This window comes from Motacilla alba, chromosome 8 (genome assembly GCF_015832195.1).
Source record: "Motacilla alba alba isolate MOTALB_02 chromosome 8, Motacilla_alba_V1.0_pri, whole genome shotgun sequence".
NCBI lineage: Eukaryota > Metazoa > Chordata > Aves > Passeriformes > Motacillidae > Motacilla > Motacilla alba.
This window is the reverse complement of record NC_052023.1, coordinates 16,291,447-16,316,442: the sequence shown is the minus strand read 5'-3', so window position 1 is coordinate 16,316,442 and position 24,996 is coordinate 16,291,447. Positions and strand designations below refer to the sequence as shown.

General features: G+C 41.3%; 1 protein-coding gene across 2 annotated transcripts in view; it reads left to right on the top strand.

Moving 5' to 3' along the window:
* The window catches only part of TGFBR3 (transforming growth factor beta receptor 3), a 113,341-nt gene that overhangs the window by 39,528 nt on the left and 48,817 nt on the right, over nt 1-24,996 (top strand). For both annotated transcript variants that reach the window (XM_038143687.1, XM_038143685.1), the window contains exon 3: nt 5,849-6,033. In XM_038143687.1, coding sequence (XP_037999615.1) covers nt 5,849-6,033 — 185 coding nt within the window. The remainder of the gene's footprint in view (nt 1-5,848; nt 6,034-24,996) is intronic.

The window sequence follows — 24,996 nt, the reverse complement described above, 5'->3', positions numbered from 1 at the left end:
TGTTTGTGAATCTTTTCCCTGCAATTTTAAATCGCTCACCCTTACCCCAATGGTGATTCAGTCAAAAGTAGCTCCACTGTGAAAAATATTCACAAGATGTGACAGTAAAAGAACTCCCTGAAAATTAGGGATCTGAAGGGAAATGTGTGGATTTATACAAATATAAAACGCTTTAGACAGTCATCTTATTTAGTCTTCCTCCTGGCCAGTATGAGGGTCTGATATTCTGTATCCTGCATCTTTCTTATGGTGGTTGCACTTACTCAGAGAGGAAAAGAATGGAATCCAGGAGTAGTCTTGGACAGCCCAGCTCCTTGTGGTTGCTGATCATTATGGAGGTGCTTCTCCTATTCATGAGCAGAAACACAGGTTTCCTCTATGCAGCTGTCTCTCAGCATGAAGCCGTGTAATATTTCCTACCACCTCATCTTGTCCTTTCCATCTCTCAAGGCTGCTTGCCAGAATGAACTGGTTCTGACCATTGATGTCTTGTTCAAGTGCTTGCTTGTGAGTGTGAAACTGTTTTTTTCATGGTTATCTTTAATAAAAGCTGCTCTTCCTATTAATAGTGGAGGTTGTCCATTATCCTCGACATTCAAATAACTAGGAGTTTGGCTTTCCAGGTGGTCTTCTGTGAATGGGTGTGCAGGAAGGATTTTAGTATTTACTGTTAGAGAGCCACCCATATTGAATAAGTAGTGGTGACTAACATTTTCTCTGGTAGTGATAGTTGTCACCTCTGTAAATTCTTGTTTGCCTCAAGTCTTGTGTATATTTTTTGGTATAAATGCCTCCCTCAGTGAGAATCCCTTTATGAGAAGAAGGTTGTGTAGGTGGTAACAATTGCTCCATGTAGAACAGTGGCTCTTTGCCCATGCACTTTTAACTTTAGAAATGAGTGGTGAATGTCAAGGGAAGAAGTTATTGCTGAGTTATGCTCAAGTGCTCTGTGAAGCTTTTTAGTTCAAGATTGAAATGATTTCCCCCCCTCTGTTGTCATTCAAAAGTAGATTTGTTCCAGCCATCATTGTCACTAAGAGATTTAGGAGAATACCCTTAAAATTAACCTTCTCTTTTGTGAAAGTCTGTCATTTGGGCACCCTGAAATCTCTGCTTGAGTTATCCTCCTCCACATATTAATGTGCCTTTCAGCATAGAGTGATGAATGCTGGTTTTATACATAATGGCTAGATTGTCATTCTCTCATTCAAAAATCAATTACAATAAAGCTGTCCTTCTTCTGAGGAGTGTTCTATCCCATTGGTGAGGCTTGTACCCTCTGCTGTGGCATATGGGACCCATGCTATTGTGCTGTGGAGCCCCCAGCACAGATTCAGGCAATTTGCGGGAGCTGTTCGTGCTTTTCAGCTGACAGCACTGCAGAAATCACCATGGAAATACAACAGAAACTACATTACCCTTTACTGTCTGAATAAAATCAATCAATGGGTTGGTCTTGGGTTGGTTGTGTTATCCCCCTTAGTCTTACTCCCATTTCTGCTACCTTCTTACAGCAGAACACGTGTTACTCATTAGTAGCATGGATGATATGGGAAACAAGAATGTTGAAGTTGGATTGAATGTGTTCCAGATGGACACAGCTACACAGTATCAAACAAGGTTGGGTCTGCACTGATTTACTTTAAAATATTAATTGGAAGTGAAAAATAGTTCCATACTCAACAATTCTCTGGAATTCTGAATTCACTAAACATTTGTAATAAGCATTATCTTGGAAAATATATATCTAATAATTTGATTCTTATAAATAAAACTGCCTAACCTGCTTTCCATCCACTAAAGGCATTAAGCAACTAAAATTTGATTGGGGTAGGAGCCAGGATTCACTAACAAGATTAAGTGGTTACATGCTCCAAAGTTAAACAAAACCCAAGGATGGCTGTGTGTGCGCACTTAAATTCTCAGCAGAGAAGGCAGTGAAGGCTTGTGACCGCACTAGGTTGGATAAACTGGAAGATATCTTTGACCCTTTAAGTGCTTTGTTGGGGATGGAGATGCAGGAGAATATCTGCACATATTTAGAGCTGATAAGGCAATCTTAATGTGTTAATTGGACATTGATAATGAATTTTGGCAGGATGTTGGTGTTGCTGATGCAGGTGAGGAACAGGGTGTGAGGCTGGAGTGGGAAACTGGCATAGCCTTATCCTGGGGTTTGTGGAGGGCAGAGTGACAGTAAAGCCCAGGTAGATGAGGCTGTGGTTTCCTGTTGGCTTTTCAAGTAGGTGGTGAGGAGGTGATAAGCAATCAGATTAGAAGTATCCTAGGGGGACTTTGTTTTGGTTTTTTTTTTTCAGAATGGTAAATATGCATTTTGTAGGATTTAAACTACATAGAGGAAGTAGCTGGCTTTCTAGTCAGAGAAAAGTGGCAGGAAGGAAGGAAGATGAAGGATCTGCAAGGGAGCCAAAAATTGCTTATTTGGACAGTCCTTGCTGTTCCCACTGGAGTGACAGTGCCTTGTGGCAACATCCACCTTTGAGTGGGGCAGATCTGCAGGGTGCAGTAGGAAGGGCTGGAAAGAAATGCAGTTTATGAATGTTGAGCCAATAGCTCCAGCATTGCTGTGGTGCACGCAGTATAAGAATAGCCTAAAGTACAGCATCAATGTGGAGGATGTGGCAGAAGGAGCTGCCTTGTGCTGTTTACAGGCTGCGCATTCAGTGGACTTTGTGATCTAGAAATAATTTTTGCTTTAACTTGCTGCTGCCTCCAGGCATGCCAGTGTATGTGGGCATGACATAACAGCCAGGTTAGTGGTTGGGCAGATATGCCAATAGCAGCACGTGAGGACTGTGGTTTGATAATGCCAGTGTAAGAGGGTGATATTGAGAGTCTTGAGTTACTGCGAAGGGCAGTATGCGCGCAGGACACACCTACTGAGGCACCCATGTGAAACTTGGCAAAAATTAGACAGCTGGAGCAACCTCTCAGTTATTTACCCCCACAGCATGCCTTGCACGTGGGCAGTCTCACAGCATGTGTGGTCTGATTGCATCCTCCAGGTACTCCAGTCGTTGGTTCAGATTTCCAGGGCTATATCCCTTTCTCTTACGAGGCTGGTCTAAAAGCAGTTCTACCAAATGCAGTAATTCCCCCAAAACATTGGTTTCTTGGACTGAGCGGCTTAGAGTAGCTTTGTGCACCCTTCTCTCCGAACAGTTCTGACAGAGGGGACATGCCCCAGGCTGCCAAGGTGTGCAGGCAGATGCTCTGAGCTGCACTGCTGGAAGAGAGGTCCTCACCAGTAAGCCCTGCTCAGGGGTGGCACAGCACGTGGGCTCGCTGCCAGCTAGGTGACAAAATTTCTGCTGGAGATCTGGCCCCTGTCCAGCCAGGGTGGAGAGCAGGCAGAGCAGGCATGCCTCATTCTGCCTGTCCCTGTGCAGATAAGCTCAGCTGCACACAGTTATCCACCATGTGAACTTATGCTCCCTCTGGGACTGTTTCCATCCTGCACGTTGAGCAAAACAGAGGGATTTCTTAATGTGCATTTGAGGTGCCAGCAAAAGAAGCAGTTACAGCCTGAATGAAACAGTCACAATCATCTTCTCCTTGTAGGATGTGAGGGGAAAATCCAGATGTCTTCTATCTAAGGTATTAAATTTGTTCAGATTAAGTACCAGATGAAGGCTGGAGGGGAGGATGGTAGATGTCCTGCCTGGGAATAGGTGTTCACAAGGAAATCACAAGGGAGGAATTTGCTTTTTGTCTTCAACCTTTTCTAAGTAAAATGCACACTTTTGTCAGCAACTCCATTTCTGGTTTTTTTCAGTCTTGCGCATTGTTCTTTGTGGGTGAGTGTGTGTTATGATTGAAACATCTTAACCATCAATTCCATTCTGACCGACAAGAAACAATTTGATGAACAAGTGCTCCCTTCCTTCCCAGCCCAAGAAATGCCTGTGGAGTTTAGAGAAGTGTTTTGTGCAGGTTGTGTAACATGGTGTGCTGTAGGACTTACACATCAGTGGCTGGGCTAATTTAGCAGTCGGTTCTCTGATTTGCTCTTGTACATCGGAGAATGCAGCCTCTCTACTGGTTTTGTTATTGTTACAAATCCTCAATATTTCTTCAGCTGCTACAAAGGGCAACTTAATTTTTTTTTTTCTTTAACTGAATTGTGTCATTGCTTGGACCAGTCGCATTTTGTACGTGTATTCTTTAAAAGGAGCTAAATGAAAACCAGAAAACCTCAAGTCAGTGCTACTGCTAAGCTCCTCATTTAAGGAGAAGAAAGTTTGTTTACCTTCTGTACCCCAAGCACATGCATGCGTAATTTATGCCTTGAGCATTTCCTTTACAAATATTCCTGCTCTGTGGGATATGCACTATGCACTGGTGGGTTTCAGGAACGGCCTCTTTTGTGGCCCGAGGCACTGCAGAAAGCTCCCTATGCTCAAGGGCTTTGCTTTTTCTAGATAGTCTGGTTTAAGACAGACTCTGACGTGTGAGTAAATGGCCAACTGCAAGCTGTATTTTGAAAGAACCGTGGTTTTAACCAGCGAAGTGTAGGTCAGTGCTAATACAATTAAACATAAGTGTACACTAATGTCAGGTGATCTCTAGTGCTACAATAGCTGGCTTTAGACTTGACAAAACTGGATAGTGTTCTTCCATTTAATCAGTTGGGGATTTTCTTTATTTTGAACTTCCTTCAAAGGAAGCGTTTTACTTCAATTGCAGATACGCACAATTTGGAAAAAAACCTATGCTTCTGCCTTGTATTTCTCTTTTATGCCTAGCAGCCTCTGAACTGACTGGTTCATGTGAGTCTAATTCTTATCTGAGTGACTGTGGTGCAAATTAGGGGTTAAATCAATTACGTTCTCCTGTGACCTTCTGAATCAAAAACATACATGTATCTGTTACTGTCAGGGGTGGGCTTGAGCCGTTTTGGAAAAGCAGGGCTGCTTTTCATAAATATTTGTCTTGATTTAGTTTCCTGGGATATAGTTTAAATGTAAACTGCTCTGTATGCTTTGCGTTTGTGCTATCTTGCTCTATCACATCACACGGTCTCGCGTACTATTAAGAGTATGGCACTACATCATGCTGTGGTGATTATTTGAAAGGGCGTACACTCTGTTTTGGACTAGATAACTGTTATCAGTGCAGATAATTGCTGTCAGACACAAAAGAGACTCAGTAAACAAACATTTCATTTTATCATGTGACAGATGCCTGCTGTTTTGTACAATGTATTTGAATGATGTTCACTATAAATCAGCACTGCTTCAAAAACAACAAATCCAGCTTGCCCAAATCCTTCCTGACATAATTACCTTTCTGGTAGATATAAAGTTTTCATTGTTATATACACCTGATGGCATTTTCAGTTGCAGATAACAGTGTTTGCTATAAACATCTAAGACAAACCAATTCCCCTGACCACTATCACTGATGGTGGTGGGGGTTTTTTTGTTTGGTTTTTTTGGGAGGTTTTTTGGGGGCTGTTGGTTGGTTTTGGTTGAGGTTTTTTTTGTTGTTTTGTTTATTTTTGGTTTTGTTTTATGGGGTTTTTATTTAGACTTCTTTCCCCCTCTCCTTGTTTTCCTCCCTGGTAAGGAAAAGAATACCTTCAGTTTTGGAGTTCATACTTGAAAATTTAGACTTTCAGGGAGTTAGCATATTCAGGACAACTTAGAAGTGCAATGGGAATAAGTCTTAATTTTGTGGGGAATGAACACAAAGCTTCTGCTTGTGTTTCTGTGGATTTTCTGAACAAAAGGATCATCATTATTTGACAAATAGAAACAATGCATTGATTTTTTTTTTCTTCCATTGCTTTTTTTTCTCTCTAATGTGTGTCTGTCTTTCTCTGCAGGTCCTGTGCCTCAGAGGGAGTGTGTCTTATCGCCTGTTAACAATTCACACCCAGTCCATGCCTTATTGGAAAGCTTTACAGTCTTGTCTGGCTGCGCAAGCCGGGGCACGACGAGCCTGCCCCAAGAGGTGCACGTCCTCAATCTCAGAAACCCCAAGGAGGGCCTTGGCCATCATGAAAGAGAGGTAAAGGGGAAATTACTTTTTCTCCAGATCCCTGGTGATAAGTATGTCTGCAAATGGGATTATTATATGTTAATTTGCTGCATAAAGTTATTTCTAAATTGTCACCAAAGTACCACAAAGAACCATGTACAATTTGCATGGAGACTGTCCACCTACACTTTCCATGTCATATGAATAAACTGCTTCCATACCTAGCCACCCTCTTCATTATCTTTCATAACCACAAAGTATACTTTAAAAAGGTAGGGGGTGGGCAAAGGAAATAAGAAACAGATTTAGATCTCCCGCAGGCCTTTGCAGAATTGGCTGTCTTCAAAAGCAGATCGTTTACCTAAATGTGTTGTAAATTAACATGAATACCTTTGGATCCCTGCCATGACCACTATAAACAAATACTGAAGTTTAGATTCTTTTACCAGTGCAATGCAGCCTTAATGCTTCACTGAGGGGGGACTGCTGTACAGAAAGCAAGTGTTGCTGACTATGGTAGTCTAATTGCTTATTTATGTGTGCTGCACTTGGAGGAACTGGCAAAAACTTCAGCTGTTCTGAAAGCAGCAGTAGAATAAAATTTTTGATGTAAAGTTGTACTGTACTGTTGTTTACTCTCAAAACACATCTAAACAGAGTACCAAAGCACAAAGAAAACATTGCATGCCATGACAGCTGAGCCTTTTAGTTCATATTCTTACAGTATTAGACATAAAAATTCTTAGTACTGTGTCCTGAGGGAGCAACATGTGGGTACACAATTAGAGAATTTGTAAAGAGAGAACAAAGATGAAGATCTAACAGGGAGAAACTTAGGAAAAGAGGGTCTAAATCTGTGCTGAAAGAACTTTCAAGTGTAGTCTTTCTTAGTGATTAAAATAAAGGCAGACTCTTTTGGCCAGAATCAGTCTTTCCACTGACTTCAGTATCAGCCTTGTTGGGCTTGTGGTGACTTCAACTCAATCTGTATTGTATGCATCCATGAAACTTCAGCTGTTGCGTTCATTTTAAGTATATATATGGTCTTAAATGTCTAGTTTATAATGAGAAAAATTATTTACAGTTTTTTCAGTAGATATCTCATTGGCTTCCATTAATCAAAATTGTCAGATCTTCTACTGTCATGAGATGAATAGAAAAGTTATGCTTTTTTGGTGGGGCTGTGAATGAGGAGCAGATATTTTTATATTTGGAGGGGGTGGTGGTGGTGTGGGCCTTTGTTTTGGGATTTTTTTTGTTGTTGTTGTTTTGGTGTTCTTTGAACCTTTCTTAGTATACCAGGCACTGGATTATCAGCCTGATAAGTGCACTGTGAATGAGTGAAAAAAGTGTAGGGACGATCAGTTTTCTGGACATGAAGACTAAATTGTTGGGCTTTTTGGTTTTCTCTGGGTTTTTTGAGCATAGTTTCCAATGAGAACTAAATAGCTGTATGTGATTCTGCTGTACATTTTTCAGTGCTTCTCTCCCAGAAAACTTTAAATCCATTGCTTAGTCATAGGCAAATTAGGTATGAGTAGATCTCACAAGGTAATCACAAGTTTTATTGAAAGTGGGCAGAAGAGTGCCTGCAGTGTGGGCCTTGGTAGTGGGGGAACTTGTAACTTCTTGGTTTCTAAAGGGTGCCCAGGGCTGGGATCAAATGGGCTGCAGCTGGAGAGAGCAGCATGAGTCAAGTGCACATTTGCACGAGCCCAAATGCAGATTTCCCTCTGGGCCGCTGCTGGTGCCAGTGGCGTGCCGCGGAGCTTTGTGCAGCCGTGTGCGCGCACAGCGGGAGCCGGTCACGCGTGCGCGAGGACACGGGCTCTGCCCCTGCTGCTCGCTCAGAGTGGCACAACGGTAGAATTAAATACTTGGCTTTGAGTAAAAATACTTGCTGTCCAGCAGAAAGAGGCTGCTTGAGCCTCGTCAAATGTGCTTATGTTAAGAAAGCGGTTTGCCCCAAGCTGTCTTGTCTGTGTACTTTGGGGGTATACTGAAGTGTAGGGCGCTGAATAGATCTCAGCAATTGAAACCTGTAGCCTCCTTCTCCCATTTCCTGAGCAATTTCCAGTCACGGCCCTTGGAGATGGCTGCTCTAAAAATGCACAGGAAGCTGGAGCAAGTTTTGCTGGCAACAGTGTTGAGCAAAAGAGTGTAAACAACTTGGAAAGATCAGATTTTACTTATAGGATCAGACTCAGAGAACAAAGCAGAGCAAATGTTATCTTTTCCATTATTGTAGAAACCAACTCCAAGTGGCCCTTTGTCTCAAAGTTGAATGTACCCATCACCTTAAGTTACATGAGCTTGATTTACCAGCTGAGGTATTTCCTGTTGCCTGCAAATGCTGATAGCAAAGGTAGAGATCTGTTTGTCATGTAGTAGTTCCAGTAGACTCCAGAATAAAACCAGTAGTTTTGTTTGACAGCACATTACTTAGATTTAGCAACATGGAAAGCATGTTTAAATAAATCATGTATTTGTTCAGAGGTCGGCTGAAGTTCTCATGATATGGAATGCAAGATCTGAAAATCTTTAAGTGAAGGCTTGCTTTGCGGGAGGAGATTGGGTTGTTTTGTTTTTAACCTGCACTGTGCTAGAAAGCTGCTATGTTACACATTCCTTACTTGCTGGGAGGAGTGTAAACTTCCCCTAGCAAATCCCTTGGAGGGTTCATACATTAAACATACTTGTGCAGTTATCATGGTTCTCATGAAGATGCAACATATGTGTATGCTCTCTGTGACACTCCTGTATAATATACAGACATCAAGCGTTCACAAATTTAAGCATCGGAGGGGTGGCTGATGAGGGGGAGGGCATGTGGCAGGGGTGATGCAAGCAGGCTTTTCAGTAAGGGTTAGTAAGATTTGGGTGCTTTTCCTTCCCTATAAACTGGGATAAAAAGACAAAAGACAGACTGGAAATGTATAGGAGTGTGTATTCTGAACAGTCTTTGCGAAACTGAGTCAGTAGTTTACCACTTCTGTGTTACAGGCAGAAATCCGGTAAATATAAGCTCATATAATGAAATGTTGTTATCACATTTATGATCTTCGAGGAATTTGTTTGTATTTTAATTCATTAATCCCACTGGGATGAAATCTTGTATGTTGAGACTGGGAATGTCTTCTTTCTTCAAGTAAGAACCCCCGAAGTTCCAATCCTTTTAAAATATTTCTTAGAAATGTCTTTTATCACAATTCATATTTGGCCATGCTTTATCATAGGAAATAGAATACGGGTGCATGTAATAGCCTCAAGTGTTTATATTGAACTTGGCAAGAAAAATGCAAGCCTTTTTTGTTTGTTTTATTTGATCAAATATTCCTGGGGAAGTGAGTGCGTGTGTGCATTTCTGTACTGATCTGGGTCTCAGCTGAATGCCAGGAACTACTGAACTCTTACAATAACTTTCTCTTTGGCTTTGGGTATCTTCACTGCTTCAGTTTCTCAGTTTTTAGAAAGGAGATAGTTGCTTCCTCACGGAGCTGTTTGTTCTGATGAGAGTTACTGTTTGCAGAGTCACTTGGAAACTCTAGAGATTTGCACCAGAAAAATGTGTACAGAAGAGCATAAAATTATTTTAAAATGCAAGTCACTCTTCAGGTGTATTATCAAGTCCTAAATTAATGGAGGATTCTTTTCTTATGCCTGTTGGTTGAATTTGCCTGAGCTGCCTTGAGCACACAGTTACAGTTGAAATAGTTAACAGGAGGGAGGAGGGGCATATAAAGTTAATCTCATGTGAATATTTAGGATTGAATACATATGAATACATGAATCAGAGTTCCTGGCAATGGATTCACTATTGTTTTCATTGACATCCTCATCCTCAAAAACTTTAAGATGTTATGCCTGATACAGATGTTTAACATGTGTTATGTGAAATGAAGGCAGGAAAACTAAGGACTTGTCTTTATTTTTATAATTTTGAGTAACGCCACTGAGACTGATAATTTGATGGACCTTCTTCCCCCCTGTTTAATCAGTGCTACTCAGCAAAACGTTAGTAATAACAACTTCAAAATTTCCTTTGAGAATAAACATGATATTAAAATGGCTGTTAGCTCCTGGAATAGGCTAATTATAATAGGCTGATCCAGAATTCAGGATAATTCTTATGTGTCACAGTGTTTTTGGTTTTTACAATTTTAAAGATCTAGGTGATGAAGGTGGTGAAAACCTGTTCATGTTGCCTATTATGCTACATATTTACTGTATTTCCCAGTGTGTTTGTTTTAACTGTTTTCAGAAGTTTAATACTACAACAGCCTTACCCAAGGCTATGTCAGGGAAAAATGTTTTGTTTCATGCTCAGGCATCTAGAGATCCAGGAACAGCCTTGAGATTCAGCTCAGATAAAGGGGCCACTTTCTGGGCATATTTAAAACATGCTGACCCGCAGCACCAGAGTCACGGTCAGAGGGAGCCTGGAGGTCATGTGCTGACAGCAGGCAGGAAGGGAATTCAAGGTTTGTTACTTGACAGCTGGAGTTAGTGAGGATTTTGTTACCTATTCATTTGTTTGAATAGGTATACAGTGCTGCACGTGGGTATATTTAGTACTTCTGGTAGGTCAAAGGCCTTTGCTTTGAAGAAAAATAGTTGCTGCTTTAGAAAAAGAAGCTTTGAGAGATAAAACAAAGCACTGTGCCTGTGCCAAGGTACAGACAAATTCTGAACTTTGCAACAGTGTTTTTCTTTTCTTGCCTCTTCACTTTCTGACCACCTTAGCTTGGCAGCAGTAGTGGATCTCTAGCTATAGCAGCAGACTTGCCTGTTTCAATGCAAGTATGTTCAGAGGTTTTGAACCTTCAGCCTCTTCAGCTGGCCAGCTCTCCTGTTATACTGAGCCCATCAAGGTCAATTTGATCACTTCACCCATTACTTCTTGTTCCTTGATGATGTATGGTTCGTGAAGTTGTGCAGAGGCAACATAATCAGTCATCCTGGGCATACAGAATGACAATGAAAAATCAGTTGGGCCACCTGCAAGCCTCTCTGTCAAATTTGAGGCTCTCTACTGCTTTTCATTGCAATCATTTTGCGTGGTGTTTTGTGAGGGAAGGGTGCCGCATAAGAAGGTTGAGAAGGGGAAGTCCCGATGGATTACTGCTTCCACCAGTGCTCTGTGCCACTGAGGTCTCAGAGTCAAGCTGTAAGTGGCGCTGAGGCAAATGTTCTCCAGGAACACCCTGTATTTGGTGCTTGGAAAGCAGGAATTCCTCATCACATGCATCTTTGATCCTGGGTAATTTCCAAAGCTTGCCTACAGCTTGTGGTAGCTCCACTGGCTCACCAGGGTGGTTTTACAGGCTGCTGATTGCTCCCTTTACGCACAGCCATGCCCAAGAACCCAGCTGGAGTACTGGACTGAATCAGGAAAAAAAAGTACATTATCGGCCTTACAAAGCCTTAAAAACAGTGGAAGCACGTGCCACAGAAATTGTAATCATTCAGTGTCTGTGTCAGATAACTCCATGTCTGCTGAAAGCTGCAACTCCCATGCAGCTGATACATTAAGATGAAATTGATGTCTTAATTGCCTTCATGATGAACATGGCATTACCATATTTTTAAGAAGTGGAGTTTGCTTGTTGTTTGAAAACCTTTACAATGCTCTTTCCCCTCTTCTCTTTGTTAGCACTTGGAGGCATCTGTGCTTGCATAAAATCCCACCTTTTTTAATGTGACTTTTTCATCTTGTTTGTCAGGACTGCAGCCTTTGCATGTTTAGCCAGCTCGGGATTTGCTGGTCACTGGATTTGGCAGTCCTTTCCAGTTCTGCTCACCAGAACTGCCAGAGGAAGTCCTGTGTTGGCCAGAGGAGCCTGTTTGTACAGAGCCTCACGTCCTGCAGGAGCGTGGCTTGACGCGTGTCTGCCCTTAAAGAGGCAGCAGTGACATCTCATGACTTGGAAAGTGCTGTGCAAAGCCTCGGTGTTTGCCGTTTTTAGAAGTGGGACTGTTTGCTGTGTGCAGAAAGTGGGCCCTGTTCTCAGCTGAGAGAGCTGTGTGGAGCGGTGGCTGAAGCCCTGCCAAGGCCTACCACAGAACGCTAGCGGGTTCAGAAGGAAAAACATCAGTATGAGTTTTCTGACTGCTCACAGTTTTGGGTTTTGCTGACTGCTGCTTAAAATGTCGTGTTGGAAGCTGTAAACTAGTCTCTTGTTTTCCTCTGAAGCAAGATGCTGCAGGTACTGATGACTCTTGCAGGATTGTAGAGAGCAAGAGGGCTGCTGCTGCTGTTTACTGGCTGGGCTCTTCCTGTCTCTCTGTGGCTTGGATGTGTAAGCACACTATGCATGTGGGCTCACACGTTTCTTTCAGGCAAAAGTGTGTTGATTTTTGATCAGAGACTGTGATTTGTGTTCATGGTCTCCAGTTTGCTCAAAGCTTCTGACATGTCTTCTTTATATATTACTGCTTTGTCTGTAATTACTTTCTGCAAGAAAAGATAACTAAGGAAGTGATGACATTTCCAGGAGTCCATCTATGTCCCATACTCCATGGTCAGGTTCCAGTCTAGCTTTGGGCTCATGCATGTATGTGTGAGATATTGGAGCAACAGTTGTTGTGAGTGATCACATTTATGTTGTTCTCTACAGTGTCTGTTTGCACCAAAATCTGGAATCAATGAAGTCGTTCTTCTTCAGCCTCCCATGGCAGAGGAAAATTTCCAACATAAATTGTGTGGAGCTTGCCATGCCTGACAGCCATACTCCTGTATCAGCTGAAAAAGTAAAACGATGCTGTGGCAAGATAGAAGAACAACAAATCTTTTAATTGGTTGGGTTTTTTTATGTCGATCTTGCTTTTGATAACACTTTGATAACACTCAAGTTTGTGTTTCTCTAGAAGAGTCTCTTATTTTCCCTGTGAGACATAAGCAGAGTACTTACACTGTAGGAAAACTTGTTATTTAAAGGAGAAGATGCAAAAATAGCTGCACCGTGAGGTACAAATATCTGAAACCTAAATTGCTTGAGAAATTTTGAAGGGAATATAAATAATTTTGAAGGAAATACAGATAATTTATAGCTGATACTGTCTCTTTAACATTTGCTGTGGCAATTTTTAATAAAGAAATATTTTATTATGATTGGACATCATGTCGTATGTAATAAACATGGTGGTGGCAGTAGTCAGTGTGTCTAGATGAGAGGCAGTATTTGATGATGACTCAAATGCCATCAGTGAGGGAAAAGTATTAAGAACTGTCCCCATTCTGGAGATAACCAACGTTCTTTTACTCTGAAGACTGTCTGAGGTCTGGCTCACTCTTTCATCATTTCTCAAGGAAGCCCAGTGTTCATGTCTTCTGCATGGACACGGTGTGCCTAGTGTGTGTGAACATGTACATGGGATTCTGAGGCCTCTTGGGAAAGGTGACTCTGGATGACATTGCTTTTTCAGAGAAATGCAGTGGCCCTTGCTTTGTAGTGTATTGTCAGTGTAGGCCATTGGAACATAACTTCTTTCCTCCACTAATTGGGTTTCAAGTGATACCTGCAATGAAGTAAATTGAACATTGAAAATGCACCTGGATGCTACATGGAAAAGTACTCCAGGCAAGGAGCAGCAGTTAGTTCTTTCTTCCTTAACTGGAAAGCAAGCCAGTGTGTTTTTCAGTAAATCTCTTTTCAAGCAAGAATCAGTGATACAGTACAGATATAATGTTCATAAAATGGCATCGTTGTGCAAGAAAATACATGGTAGCATCACAAATTTCTTCTGGAGGTTTTTGTCAGATTTTATAGTATGGATTCTGCAATTGTATAGAGATATGAATAGTCTTACTTATATGACTAGGCCTGATTAAATAGAAAATCTGGTTCCTTAGGGGTATTGGTGGGGTTTTTTTTCCTGTGTAGTTAGTATCATAAAATCATTATTTGAAATCTTCCTCAAATACTACTTTGTTTGTGCAGAGATTAGAAGTTCTGATTATTTCTAAGTTTGAAAATAAGAAAAAACTTGGGAAGATTGAAGACTCACCCAAGGAGAATAGAAAGACAATACATTGCTAACAATTACTTTTAATCTTCTGAGAGCAATTTCCTTTGTATTTAATTCCTAATACTGTTTGTGAGCATATGTAGTACAGACGCACATTTGCACCAGCTCTTACTTGGGCTGGTGAGTTACTGACTATAAAGTAAACAAAACTGTTTCCTAAATCTGGAGCTGCTGCTAGGTTTTCTGTTTTTTATGAGTTATGCACACATGCTGTTCCTTACCCTGGCTTAGAAAGCAATTTAGTTTTGCATGTCCAGTAAAGATGTGAACACTGCATTTTACACTTTCTCTGTGACAGTGCCTCTTTAAATGACACCTGTAGAATGAAGTTTCTTTTTTCCGGTCATCTGGATCTATGTGTGGTCTACCTTCAAACCCTGAGGACCAAACTCTTTTGTGTGTGGAAGCTTTCAAATGGCATAACCCTTTGCCCTGCAATCGTTCTGTCATCTTTTTCATGTTTGTTTCTAGTATTTACTTCCTGTCTGAAGCCCTATTATCTCAGCCTCTTCCCCTTCCCCACCTGCAGCTTGTGAGACAGTGGAAAGTATGATGTGAAATCATTAAGGATACGCCCTGAGATTTGGAAATTCTGTTTTCATTTACCAGGTTTGCCATGATGTTTCTTAGACACTGTGTGCTGTGTTAGATCTGCATGGTGTTTTGCAGTTGAGATGAGACCTGCTGTGTCAGCTCTAGCCTCAGACCTGGTGGAGATGAGACAGTGCTAGTACTGTCTCTGAATAGGCCTAGCATTCAGTGTTAGCATCGTACTGAGCCTGGGCTAACAGGACCTGTTGAGAGTCAAGATGGATCAATATTTTAGTGATACATAAGTGCAGCTCTGTCATTTCTGCTGGGTGGCTAGCATGTATCTAACTTGCTGAAAATACAGGCAGTGGAAACTTGTGTTTACCTGAAATAGCCTGTGTAGATTAGTTTAGAAGGCCCCAAATGCATTTAAGGAAAAGTCCTGGCAGATATTTGTCATATGTCTTTTATCTCTCAGTTTAAGAAGCTTTTCCTTTGGGACAGGAGCTGCTTTTTAGTATGTACTCATATATCCTCTGACATAATTACTGCCTCCACACCCATTTTTTCTCTTCAGGGCACTGGATACCCTGTTACACAGCTACCTAGTAATAGTTTAGGGGTGGGAGAAGGGAAGGCAAATTAAAATTTGCAGCTCAAGCGATGCACTGAAGGAAAACTTAGATCTGTGATATATGTACAAATAAATGTTGACTAGAAAATAATCTGGAAATTTGTTTCCTTTCTGCATGAGTCTTCTACCATAATTATTAAAGCAAAACTTAGTGTGATTATACTATTTTTTGAATAGGCACTAGCAGCAGTAGGGGAGATGCTGTACTTGTGGTGTATAGGGACAGATCTTCTGCCCTTAAACAGATCTAAAGCCAACAAGGAATTTTCCCACAAAAGCACATAAAAGGAAGACTGTCCCCTCAGGATTCATTATATGCCATGTAAATGGTATTGACATCTACAGATTTATGCAAAGCTGAGCAAAGCACTGTGTTTTGGGAAGCCTGGCTGATCTGCAGAAGGGCAGATGGCACAAATGGTTTCACTTAATCTTGGGAAGCCTGAGCATCTCGATCAAGTCACAGACAGAATGGGCAAAGGGGTCCCAGCTTTGCACTGATGGGCATCAGCTTTCCATTGACCAAACCATGGGGCTGGTCACTGTGGGCAGCCCTTGCTCTGCAGGTGTCCAGAGTGGGGATTGTCATGTGAAAGTTACATTTGGTTGGCAAAGTTGAGCAGAATTGCGTGCGCAGAGACTGCTTCCTTTGCTGCAGACAGAAGTTTTTGAAAAATCTTCTTTTTTCAGGAAGAAAGAGAATTCTGGTTCTCAAAGCATGTGATACAGAACACATTAAGTGAAAATTGAATTGAAATATGTATGCACAGGGGAAGCTGGATTTTGTGTAATTCAGGTAAACAAAGCTAACATAGGCAGTGTGTGTATGATATCTACATAAAATTTATCAGTAAACTCTTTGGGTTATACTTTCAAGATGATTGTTACAGAACTGTCTTAGTATGACTTATGGTAATACACTTATTGCCCTTTGTGTTCTGTCCTTATACAAACCCTCAAGTGTTTTTACTCTTATTATTCTTGCACTGGGAAAGTCATACCCCTTTCTATTGCAAATAGGGCTTCAGTAACTGTCCTGCATATTTGCCAAGTTATTTGTGTCAGGAATAGCTTTTATTACCCAGGTATTTGCATAAATTATTAGCATTTGGCTGCTCCAGCTTAGAATAACAACGCACGAACATCAGAAATTAATTTGCTATGTTTTTGTCTGAAAATAAATGATGTGACTAAGCTGTGGGCAGAAATAGCCCAACATTTTCCTGAAGCTAGAAGCACTATTTTGTAATGTCTCCTTGTGTCAGAATTTTCTGATGCTGTGTGAGCTGTGGTGCTTTCTGAACAGGCACTGCATTTCCAATAAAACCTTACCAGCATGGTTGCCTGCTCTTCCACTTTTGAGGAGTAAGTATCACTGGTGCAGGAAACCACCAGTTATGAACCAGACGCAGGCAATTCTGCTGCCAGGAACAGAGCAGTATGTTTAATGTCATACAGCATACTCATCTGGCACATGATGTTTTTGATAATGTTATAGTACTAAATTTTATTTGTAATTTGCTTTTTTTTAGTCTGTTGTGTGGAACAGCCGAATTACAAAGCCACATGAGGAGATCTAAATGTGCTGCAATTCCATCCTATTACACAGACCCTCAGCTTGGTCATTTAATATTGGGGCAAGAAATGTACCAGAGCTTACGCTGGAGGCAGAACTACAGATAATTTCTGACTATGCTGCAAGCCCTTAGGCTTTTGTTCTAAAGGGCTCTCTCATCCAGCTGTTGGATACAAGTATGAAGTGAGTGTATGGGCAGGTCAGTTTTCTAGCTGCTTCTGAAGCCTTAGATATTCATTAAAAACACTGTGCTGCTCTACAGGGAATAGGTGCCAAACTCAAGGGTGATGCTGCTGAAGGTGAAGGGACTTTGTTTAGTTCTTGTCTTGAGCACATGTTTTGGGGCTGTTGTTTAGTGGCTGAGGTCAGTTGGTCTGCTCAGCCTAGGGAAGAGGAGACTGAGGGGACACACCACATCCTACAACTTCCTCATGAGGGGAAGAGATGGGCAGGCACTGCTGTCTTCGTGGTGGCCAGTGACCCGAGATACTGGCCTGGAATTGTGTCAGGGGAGGCTTAGGTTGGATATCAGGAAAAGGTTCTTCACTCAGCTGGGCATTGGAACCCACAGGGAAGTGGTCACAGCCCTAACTCTGACAGAGTTCAAGAAGTGTTTGGACAATGCTCTCAGGCACATGGTGTGACTCTTGGGGATGCTGCTGGCCAGGAGTTGGACTCGATAATCATTGAGGTTCCCTTCCAACTGTGCTTGTTCTGTGATTCTCTGATTTTCCTCTGAAATATTAATAATGGGAACATCATGCATAATTCAGAATGGTTTGTTAGTGGATGTTGGCATGTTCATGTGCTGTAGGACTTGATTTTTAAGCTCTTTGTGTCTAGCACAGCACACCCTGCTCTTTAGCCCCTATTGTAGGACAAATGGGGATGAAGGGGAAATGAGTTTTTGAACACCTTTTGGTCAAAGATTTTTGAGAGTACCTAATGAAGAGAGTGCAGTGGGCCACAGGTCATAGTTGGGCAGTCCTTATCAACTTTTCTGTTTTCTTATCTTCTTTTTTATGGAGCCTAGTTTTCCAGTCTGGGTGGTAGATTGTAAAAGTCGAGAGATTGTGCAATAGTATTCTCTATTTCATAAAGTAATGTATGGGACCTCATCAGTCTCTGGTTTAATGCCAGTAGCTTCAGTGGAATTATGCCAGGGGTGAATCTTTCCCATGATTTTTAAAACTGAGCTATAACTGCTGTTTAGTCAATCTGATTCTCTAGTACTGTGTGGGCGAGAAGGTCCAGGCAATGCCAATCTATTTGCAATCGTGTACTTAGGGTAAAATAAGCAAAGGGTTGATTTTAAAATTAGAGTGTTACATGAGCCTTGGAAATAAACTTCAGTCCCCCATGCACCTGGCTAGATGCTACCTGGGACTCAGATCCATTCCCTAAGGGTTGAGTTGTGCCTCATCCTGGAAGTAGGAATAGGTCTTTCCTTCCCTTGTGCCCCATGCTTCGCAGCTCCCTCCATGCTCTCTCCCAAAGAGGCCGTTCCCTGCCCCAGCAGCATCCATGAGTGCTGCTCTGGCAGAGAGAAGGTGGCACGGTGTGTCCCTGGCAAGGGCTGGGAAGGTGGCACAGTGTTGGTTTCTGTGGGAAGAAAAAGTAACTCTGTGCATATGAGTTCTTGCTTTTAGTGACATTGTAGTTTCCCTGGAGTTAGTAGTTTCTCTGATGGTGTTTTGAAGATCTTCTGTCTGATTGCTGAGGTGAGTTTTCAAAAATAGGTGTGTGCCCTCTCTGAACAAAGAGTCTGCATTGGAGAACCTTCCCAGAAGAGAAGTAGTAAGATCTTCTGTGCTTTTAGAAACCTGCTTATATAATCATTTGATTTAAGAATGCAAATATGTAACCCTGCAAGCAAAGTTACATTCAAGCAGTAACACCATGTGAACATATTTTGAGTTTCTTGGAAAAATCAGCAAACTCTCTCTCAGAAACTGTTGGCTCTCAAAAGCTGGGTATTGTGATCTACTATAGCTGGCTTGGTATCAAATCTGTAACACAATATTCAGTGAGCATAGCAGAAATATGAGGGGAGGAAAAAACAGTATTCCATTTTGAATCACAGTCCCTGTCTAAAGAGTATGCATTTTCTTTAGTTTTATTTGAAGAAGAAAAGGATCCTTCCCAAAGTACTTGATAAACACTTCTGAAAAGTGGTGCAGTAGCAGATCTCACCAGATCCAGCTGAGCTGGATTAATGGATTAATCCTTAACTGAATTATATTATGGCAAATGTACTAACATTATGTTTTTTTCTAGTGAATTTCAGTAGAAATTCCAGATCTCCTATACTGATACACACAAGTGAACTGTAACAATAAGTTTCTTCGTATAAATTTCTTTGACTTGTAGTACTAGAATAAACTATGTTCTATAAATATTGTATTAACAAAAGGAGTGAGAACACTTAGGGCAGAGATAGTTGTAAATTTTCATATTTCAGCTCTAAATTTTACCTGCTTTGAATGAGTTAATTTAGTCCTTGCAGCAGAGTAATGGGTTAAGATGTCATAAATCTGTCTCTACTGCATCACTTGTAAGTCAGAAAATGTACTTATGTGATCTGAGAGTTAAAATTATTTTTTCTTCTTTTTTAGAGAACAGCTGTCCAAGCCTAGACAGTGTAATTCAATACAACACCGCATATTTTGTCCTGGCTTTTTAGTACAGATTTGTAATGGTTGTTTTGGAAAATGTGCTATGAATTTATCTAAAGGTCTTCATGCCGGAATAGTTAATTCAACCTTACAAATCCTTGGCACTTAGCTTTCATCTTTTTAGAACAAAACACAGAGCCTGTGATTTGATGCCTTGAAGTCAGCAAAACAAAATGGTACTTTAACAGCAGCATTTACTTTGATCAGTTTTCAGCATTTGTGTCCTTGCCTTTCACATAGTACAAATTGCTTTACCAGAGTAGCGGGGCAGGAGCCCGTAGACTGTTTTTGTAGTTGGTTTCTGTGGTGATACTCAGCCTTCCATGAAACTGATCTCTGGGGACAGAAGCCTCTGCAGCCGCCTTAACCTTGCTGCTGCTGCAGACCTTAAAGGAACTGTGCAGAATGTGCGGGCAGCAGTGACCAGCATGGTCTGGACGGAGGCAGCGGGCTCAGCAGTGCCAGCAGAGCTTTGGTGGGCATTGTGCCCATGAAGGGAAAAATGCATTCTAGCAAATAGGACAGAGCCACTGGGCTTCACATCCCCCTTGTACCTGGATGCTTTAAAGAGGAATGTGTGGGTTTTGTTCTGAGATTTTCAGAATAGCTGTAGTCTATGATTTTCAGCTATGACCAAATCGTTGTATTCCTCACAAGTTAGTCATGTATTATTTGGAGGAGTGTGTGCCAAAGGGGGCCAGACGTGCGTCTGAAGAGGAGCTTCCTCTGACAAACAGCTGCTGAAGTTGAGCCTTGCTGAGGGGGCCATCGCTGACACACATGCCCAGAAGGTCTGGCCTAGCTATCGATTGCACAATGAGAATGTTGGCTGTGCAACAGCTTTGTGATCAAACGAGCCCTTCACTGGGAGTGAGGAATGTGTTGGACCACATTGACTTATTTTCCTGTACTGTTGTGGTGCTGTCTGCTTGGGTAATATGCTGTCTCTAAATATGTTTTTAAAATAATATGGGCAAAGCAATAGCAGCTGCTTTTTAAATGGACTAGGTGACCTAAAAATGTCGAAGTCCATCTACTGATTCTGGTTTAATTTTCTTTCGGTATTGTTTGACCAAACTGATCACAGAGCTGCCTGAGATGCAGAAGACTTTGAATGAAGTAGTATGTTGAGAAGTACCAAATGTGTGTGCTTTATAAGCTTCTTTGAAAATCTAGGAATGGGTGGAGAATGTCCCTTTTTTGGATATCTGTTGTTTTTTTTAGAAGCTTATAGGGGAGTTTCAGAAAAAAAGTTAGGAACTTTACCACAGAGTTCAGTGAGTTCAGAGTTTTACACTGTGACTTCAAAACACTCTTTACAGCACTGAACACACATAGGATTAGTTTCTGATGGAGTTTCTGGCCAAGGCTTCCATAAATATTTAATAATATGGATTTTGCCAGTGAAAATACAAAAAGAAAGGGAAAATTTATAGTTATGTCTTGTGCTATTAATTAGAAACTTTTTTTTTCTAGTTGTTTAAAGCAATTCAGTATCTTTCTATCAATTTGTGTTGTGCTCTAAAGGTACTGTGAACTGTAGCCATGAGAAAGGATGTGTCTTGAATAGCTCTTGAGCTGAGACAGAAAGGTGTCCAGGGGAGGGGCATCACTTGGGACTCAGCTAGTACATGGTATAACCAGAGCCATAGTGGGGACACTGCAGCAGAGATGGTATTTTGTTGAGATTGCTGTCGAGAGAGTAGGGATGAAGATCTCCCTCTGCAGTGCTGTGGATGGAGGCAGCCATGCCAGAAGTTAGCAAAGGGACGAGTCAGTGGGAGCACGGCAGTGGCAGCAGAACGCTTAGCGAGGCACAGCTAAAGAGAGGGCTGGTGTTGGGCTGGAGGTGCTGGTGCTGCTCAAGTGTTGAACTTGTGTTGATGTCATGACTTTTAACACTTCAGAGTCCTGTTAAGCCTTTCAATCTCTGAAGCAGGAGTGGGAAGAGGCATTTAAATGTCTCTGATGCATAGTTAAAGTCCAGGCTTTCACTTGGACTCTGCAGTTCAAACCACTGTCCCTCACATAAACACCCCTCTGGTGAGCTGTTCTGAGCATGGCTGTCGTACTTGGGCTGAAATTTCCCTGTGATACCCACTGGCTGTAGTTATGCAATGTAAAAAACCCAATGCTTGGCAGCAGGGTTTTGGTGTAAAGATCTTGAGTGCTGGTAACTCTTCAGCAGTTTGCTTGAAAAACTTTCCAAGAACCAGAAGAAAGTCTCTCATAACAGATGCCACTGCTGTGTATCGTCGAGTGCTGACAGTGATGTTGGAGCAACTGTAAATACGAGGAAGGAAATGGTTACGCTGGGAGTGTGTTAATTTTGTACAACTTCTCAGTGGGAACAGTCACATTCAGACTTGGCTACCCAGCAGGTAGGTTCCTGAGCAGTGCTAGCTCTGAAGCAGAAAGTGGTTATGAAAGAGATGATGACCAAGATGGTCCTCAGTAGTTTTTGTGGAGCTCTGGGGCTTTTTTTTCCAGATTGTAGAACCAAGTTGTTTTTTTAGCTCGAGACTCAGTTTTTTTCTGAGTACTTTGTTATGTAAACAAGGGTAGTGACATGGAATATGTATGCTAAGGAGTATAGTGATGGAGGCTGCTGCAGAAGCACGGTCACATTAACGATATTCTTTCTCAAGTTAAGGACTAGACACGTGAATTTTTCATTATGTGTTTTATTTCTTACTTATAAGCATCACTGAGGAGTGCAGTAATACAAAATCACCTTTATTTATAAAATTTGCACAGAAGCTTTTAATTTAGTTTTGAAAAAGTTGATTTGGTGTTGAAGTCCTTTAGCTTTTCCCAAGGATCTGCACTTTTCAGGCAGAGATGTAGGAAAATTGATTATGTAGAATAATTTATCCTGCAGATTCAGCCAAAGGCATGGATAGATACACCACCACTTATGCATACAGCTCAAACTTTGTTTTCATGCACATATGGAAATAATAATGTATGTGTGCATTATATACATCTTTAATTTTACAAGCTGAGGGAATAGCACCTACAAAGTCTGATGGTAGATCCAGTTGCAAAGAGTCTCTGATTTTCTCACTAAGGCAGTATGATTGCTCTGTGCACTCTCATGTGACTAAAACAACAGGAAGAAATCTTCATGAAGTCTAAAACATCTGTCTTGTCTGATAAATGTTGGTTTTGAACAAATTTGTCTGAGAACAGTTGAAACAGAGGTACTTGTCCATTTCCTTATTACCCAAAGGGCTTGGCCTAGCTGTTTCTGAGATGAAGTTTTCAGAGTATGTTATATGTATTGTATCATTCCTGCTTTTAATAAATAATGGAGGTTTTATCTAATAAGAGCCAAATCTTTTACATTGATTTGACATTCTGACACAAACACAGCCAGGACGCAAGCCTGAGCTGAGTGCTCCTGTTGGCCAGTGCAAGAGGATTGTTACTGGCTTTTATAATTGGTTGTTTAAGCACGCAAACTATATTACAAGTAATTTCATCAATATCTAGGATCAAAGGAAAACAGTTATTATTGGGCATGGAAGTAGGTTGGGTGCACTTTATGCACCCAACATTTGAAGCTGAAAAAAATCAGCATGAAATTTGAACTCATATTTCTGAGATCATAACTTCAAAAGATTTAACTGGACTACTTTACTAAACTGAGATTACAGTGTTTTGATTGTTTTGTTAGAAAACATAAGCCCAGAACAAGGTAATTACATTTAATAGTTTTAACAGCTTATTATTAATTAGCAGTGATTACAGCTGAAAAGCCTCAAGAATTAATGAAAGCCGTTTAATTGTCGTGAATTTAATAGTGGTTCTAAACACCTTTTCCTTTTTACTTTCACCTCTCTATTTCTAGACAGAACAACAAAGCAGGAGTCTTGTAAAACGAATAATTTCTCTCTTATTTCCAGCTAACAGAACTACTTTGGCTCTGTAGCTGACAGGGCAAAGCGGTTTCTGTAGCTAAGAACGTGACTGTTTGCCATTTCAGGTCTCTGTCCTCCCATTAGAATGGAGAGCACCACCTTGCAGTTTGCTAAAATGAGGTACTTTAGAGACAGGAAATGGGGAGAAATGTGGTTCTTGGTAGTTTGCTATACTTGGTGTTTTCTTTATGAGATGTGTAAATACCACCGTGTCCTCTGCTGGAGAGGCCAGGTGGTGCCAGAGGTAGCTGCAGAGAGCACAAGATGGCACTGCCTGACCTTCCTGCAGGCAGGGCTGTCGCTGCCCAGCTGCTGGCCAGGAGAGGAGATTGTTCTTTAAGGCAGCTTGGGTTTAGTACAAATATGGATTTACTCCGTTTTCCCACAATTTTAATCAAGCTTAACAAAGAGGAGGACAGGGATGTCCTCGGTGCTCCCAGAGGTGTGTATGTGGGGTTTGGTGTGTGTCACTGTGGGGACTGGGGACACCTTTGGTCAGTGGCATTTCAGAATCTGGTGCATTCTGTTTGTAAGCAATTGCTATCAGTTAGTGTGAGAGCACAGCCAGTTGTTTGCTAGCTTTTTTGCAAGTTCTTAAGTAGTCATAAAATGTCTTTCTGCTGTCTTGGACCTGAGACCAGGGCCTGGCTTTGACTTTATAGTGATGGTGAAGTTTTCAAGGTGAAATAAATAAAATAAAAAAGAAAAAAATTCAAAAAAACCTCAAAAAACAAATCAACCAACCAAAGAAAAAAACCCCAAACAAAGCACAAAACCCAAACCAAGCAAACTAAAACCACCCTACTGTCTATTTTGGAAAATATTTTCAACATTAATAGGTACCTAGTTTTCAATTTGGTCTCTAGCTTTCATCTAGTTAGTTTACTGGATGAATCTCCATTTACTTTACTGGTAAACTAATGGTTGTTTGCCACTGTATAAGAATCATGCAATGAACTACACGTAGTGGCTCTTCTCTAGCAGGATACAGAATTCATTCTGAATTATCTTTGTGATCATTTCTGTTTGCCACCACTCAAACTGGTGGTTGTGTTCATGTTTGCTTCCTCTATACATTTTTTTAGGAAGAGCTGTGATTGTCAGGGAACCTGCCTGTCAGCAGTATGGTGGGACATCAGCTTCCCTGCTCAGTCTGTGGCAGATCATCTCTCCATGGCACACTAGAGGTTTCTTCCTATAGCATGGGATGAAGTACCAAGCTAAATCCTGACTGCTTGAACAGCTTATTAGGTGCCACAAAAACCACTTTAATATCAATTGCAAGTCTGTATATGCTAAAAAAGGACAGGCTGTTCTGTCGTGTGTTTGGTTATGGTTTTGTCCAACACTGAACCCTTTCTAGAAGGGCAGTACTGGGATATGAGGAGCTGGGCAGGAGGGACTTCCAGCAACTAAAAACTGATTGTTTCAAAGCCACTTCTAACAGGTTGCCTCACTTCCATGATGTCCACTTTGCTCATTTACCCTGTGTATCTTTTTAGCCTCTGAACACAGGCATTTTCTTTCCCTAGTGTATGTTAAAATTTCTTTTGGAATTCCTTCCATAAAGTAATGTAGTGCTTGCTTGTGTTTCTGGATTTGTTCCTCCTGGTTTTTGTTTGTTTA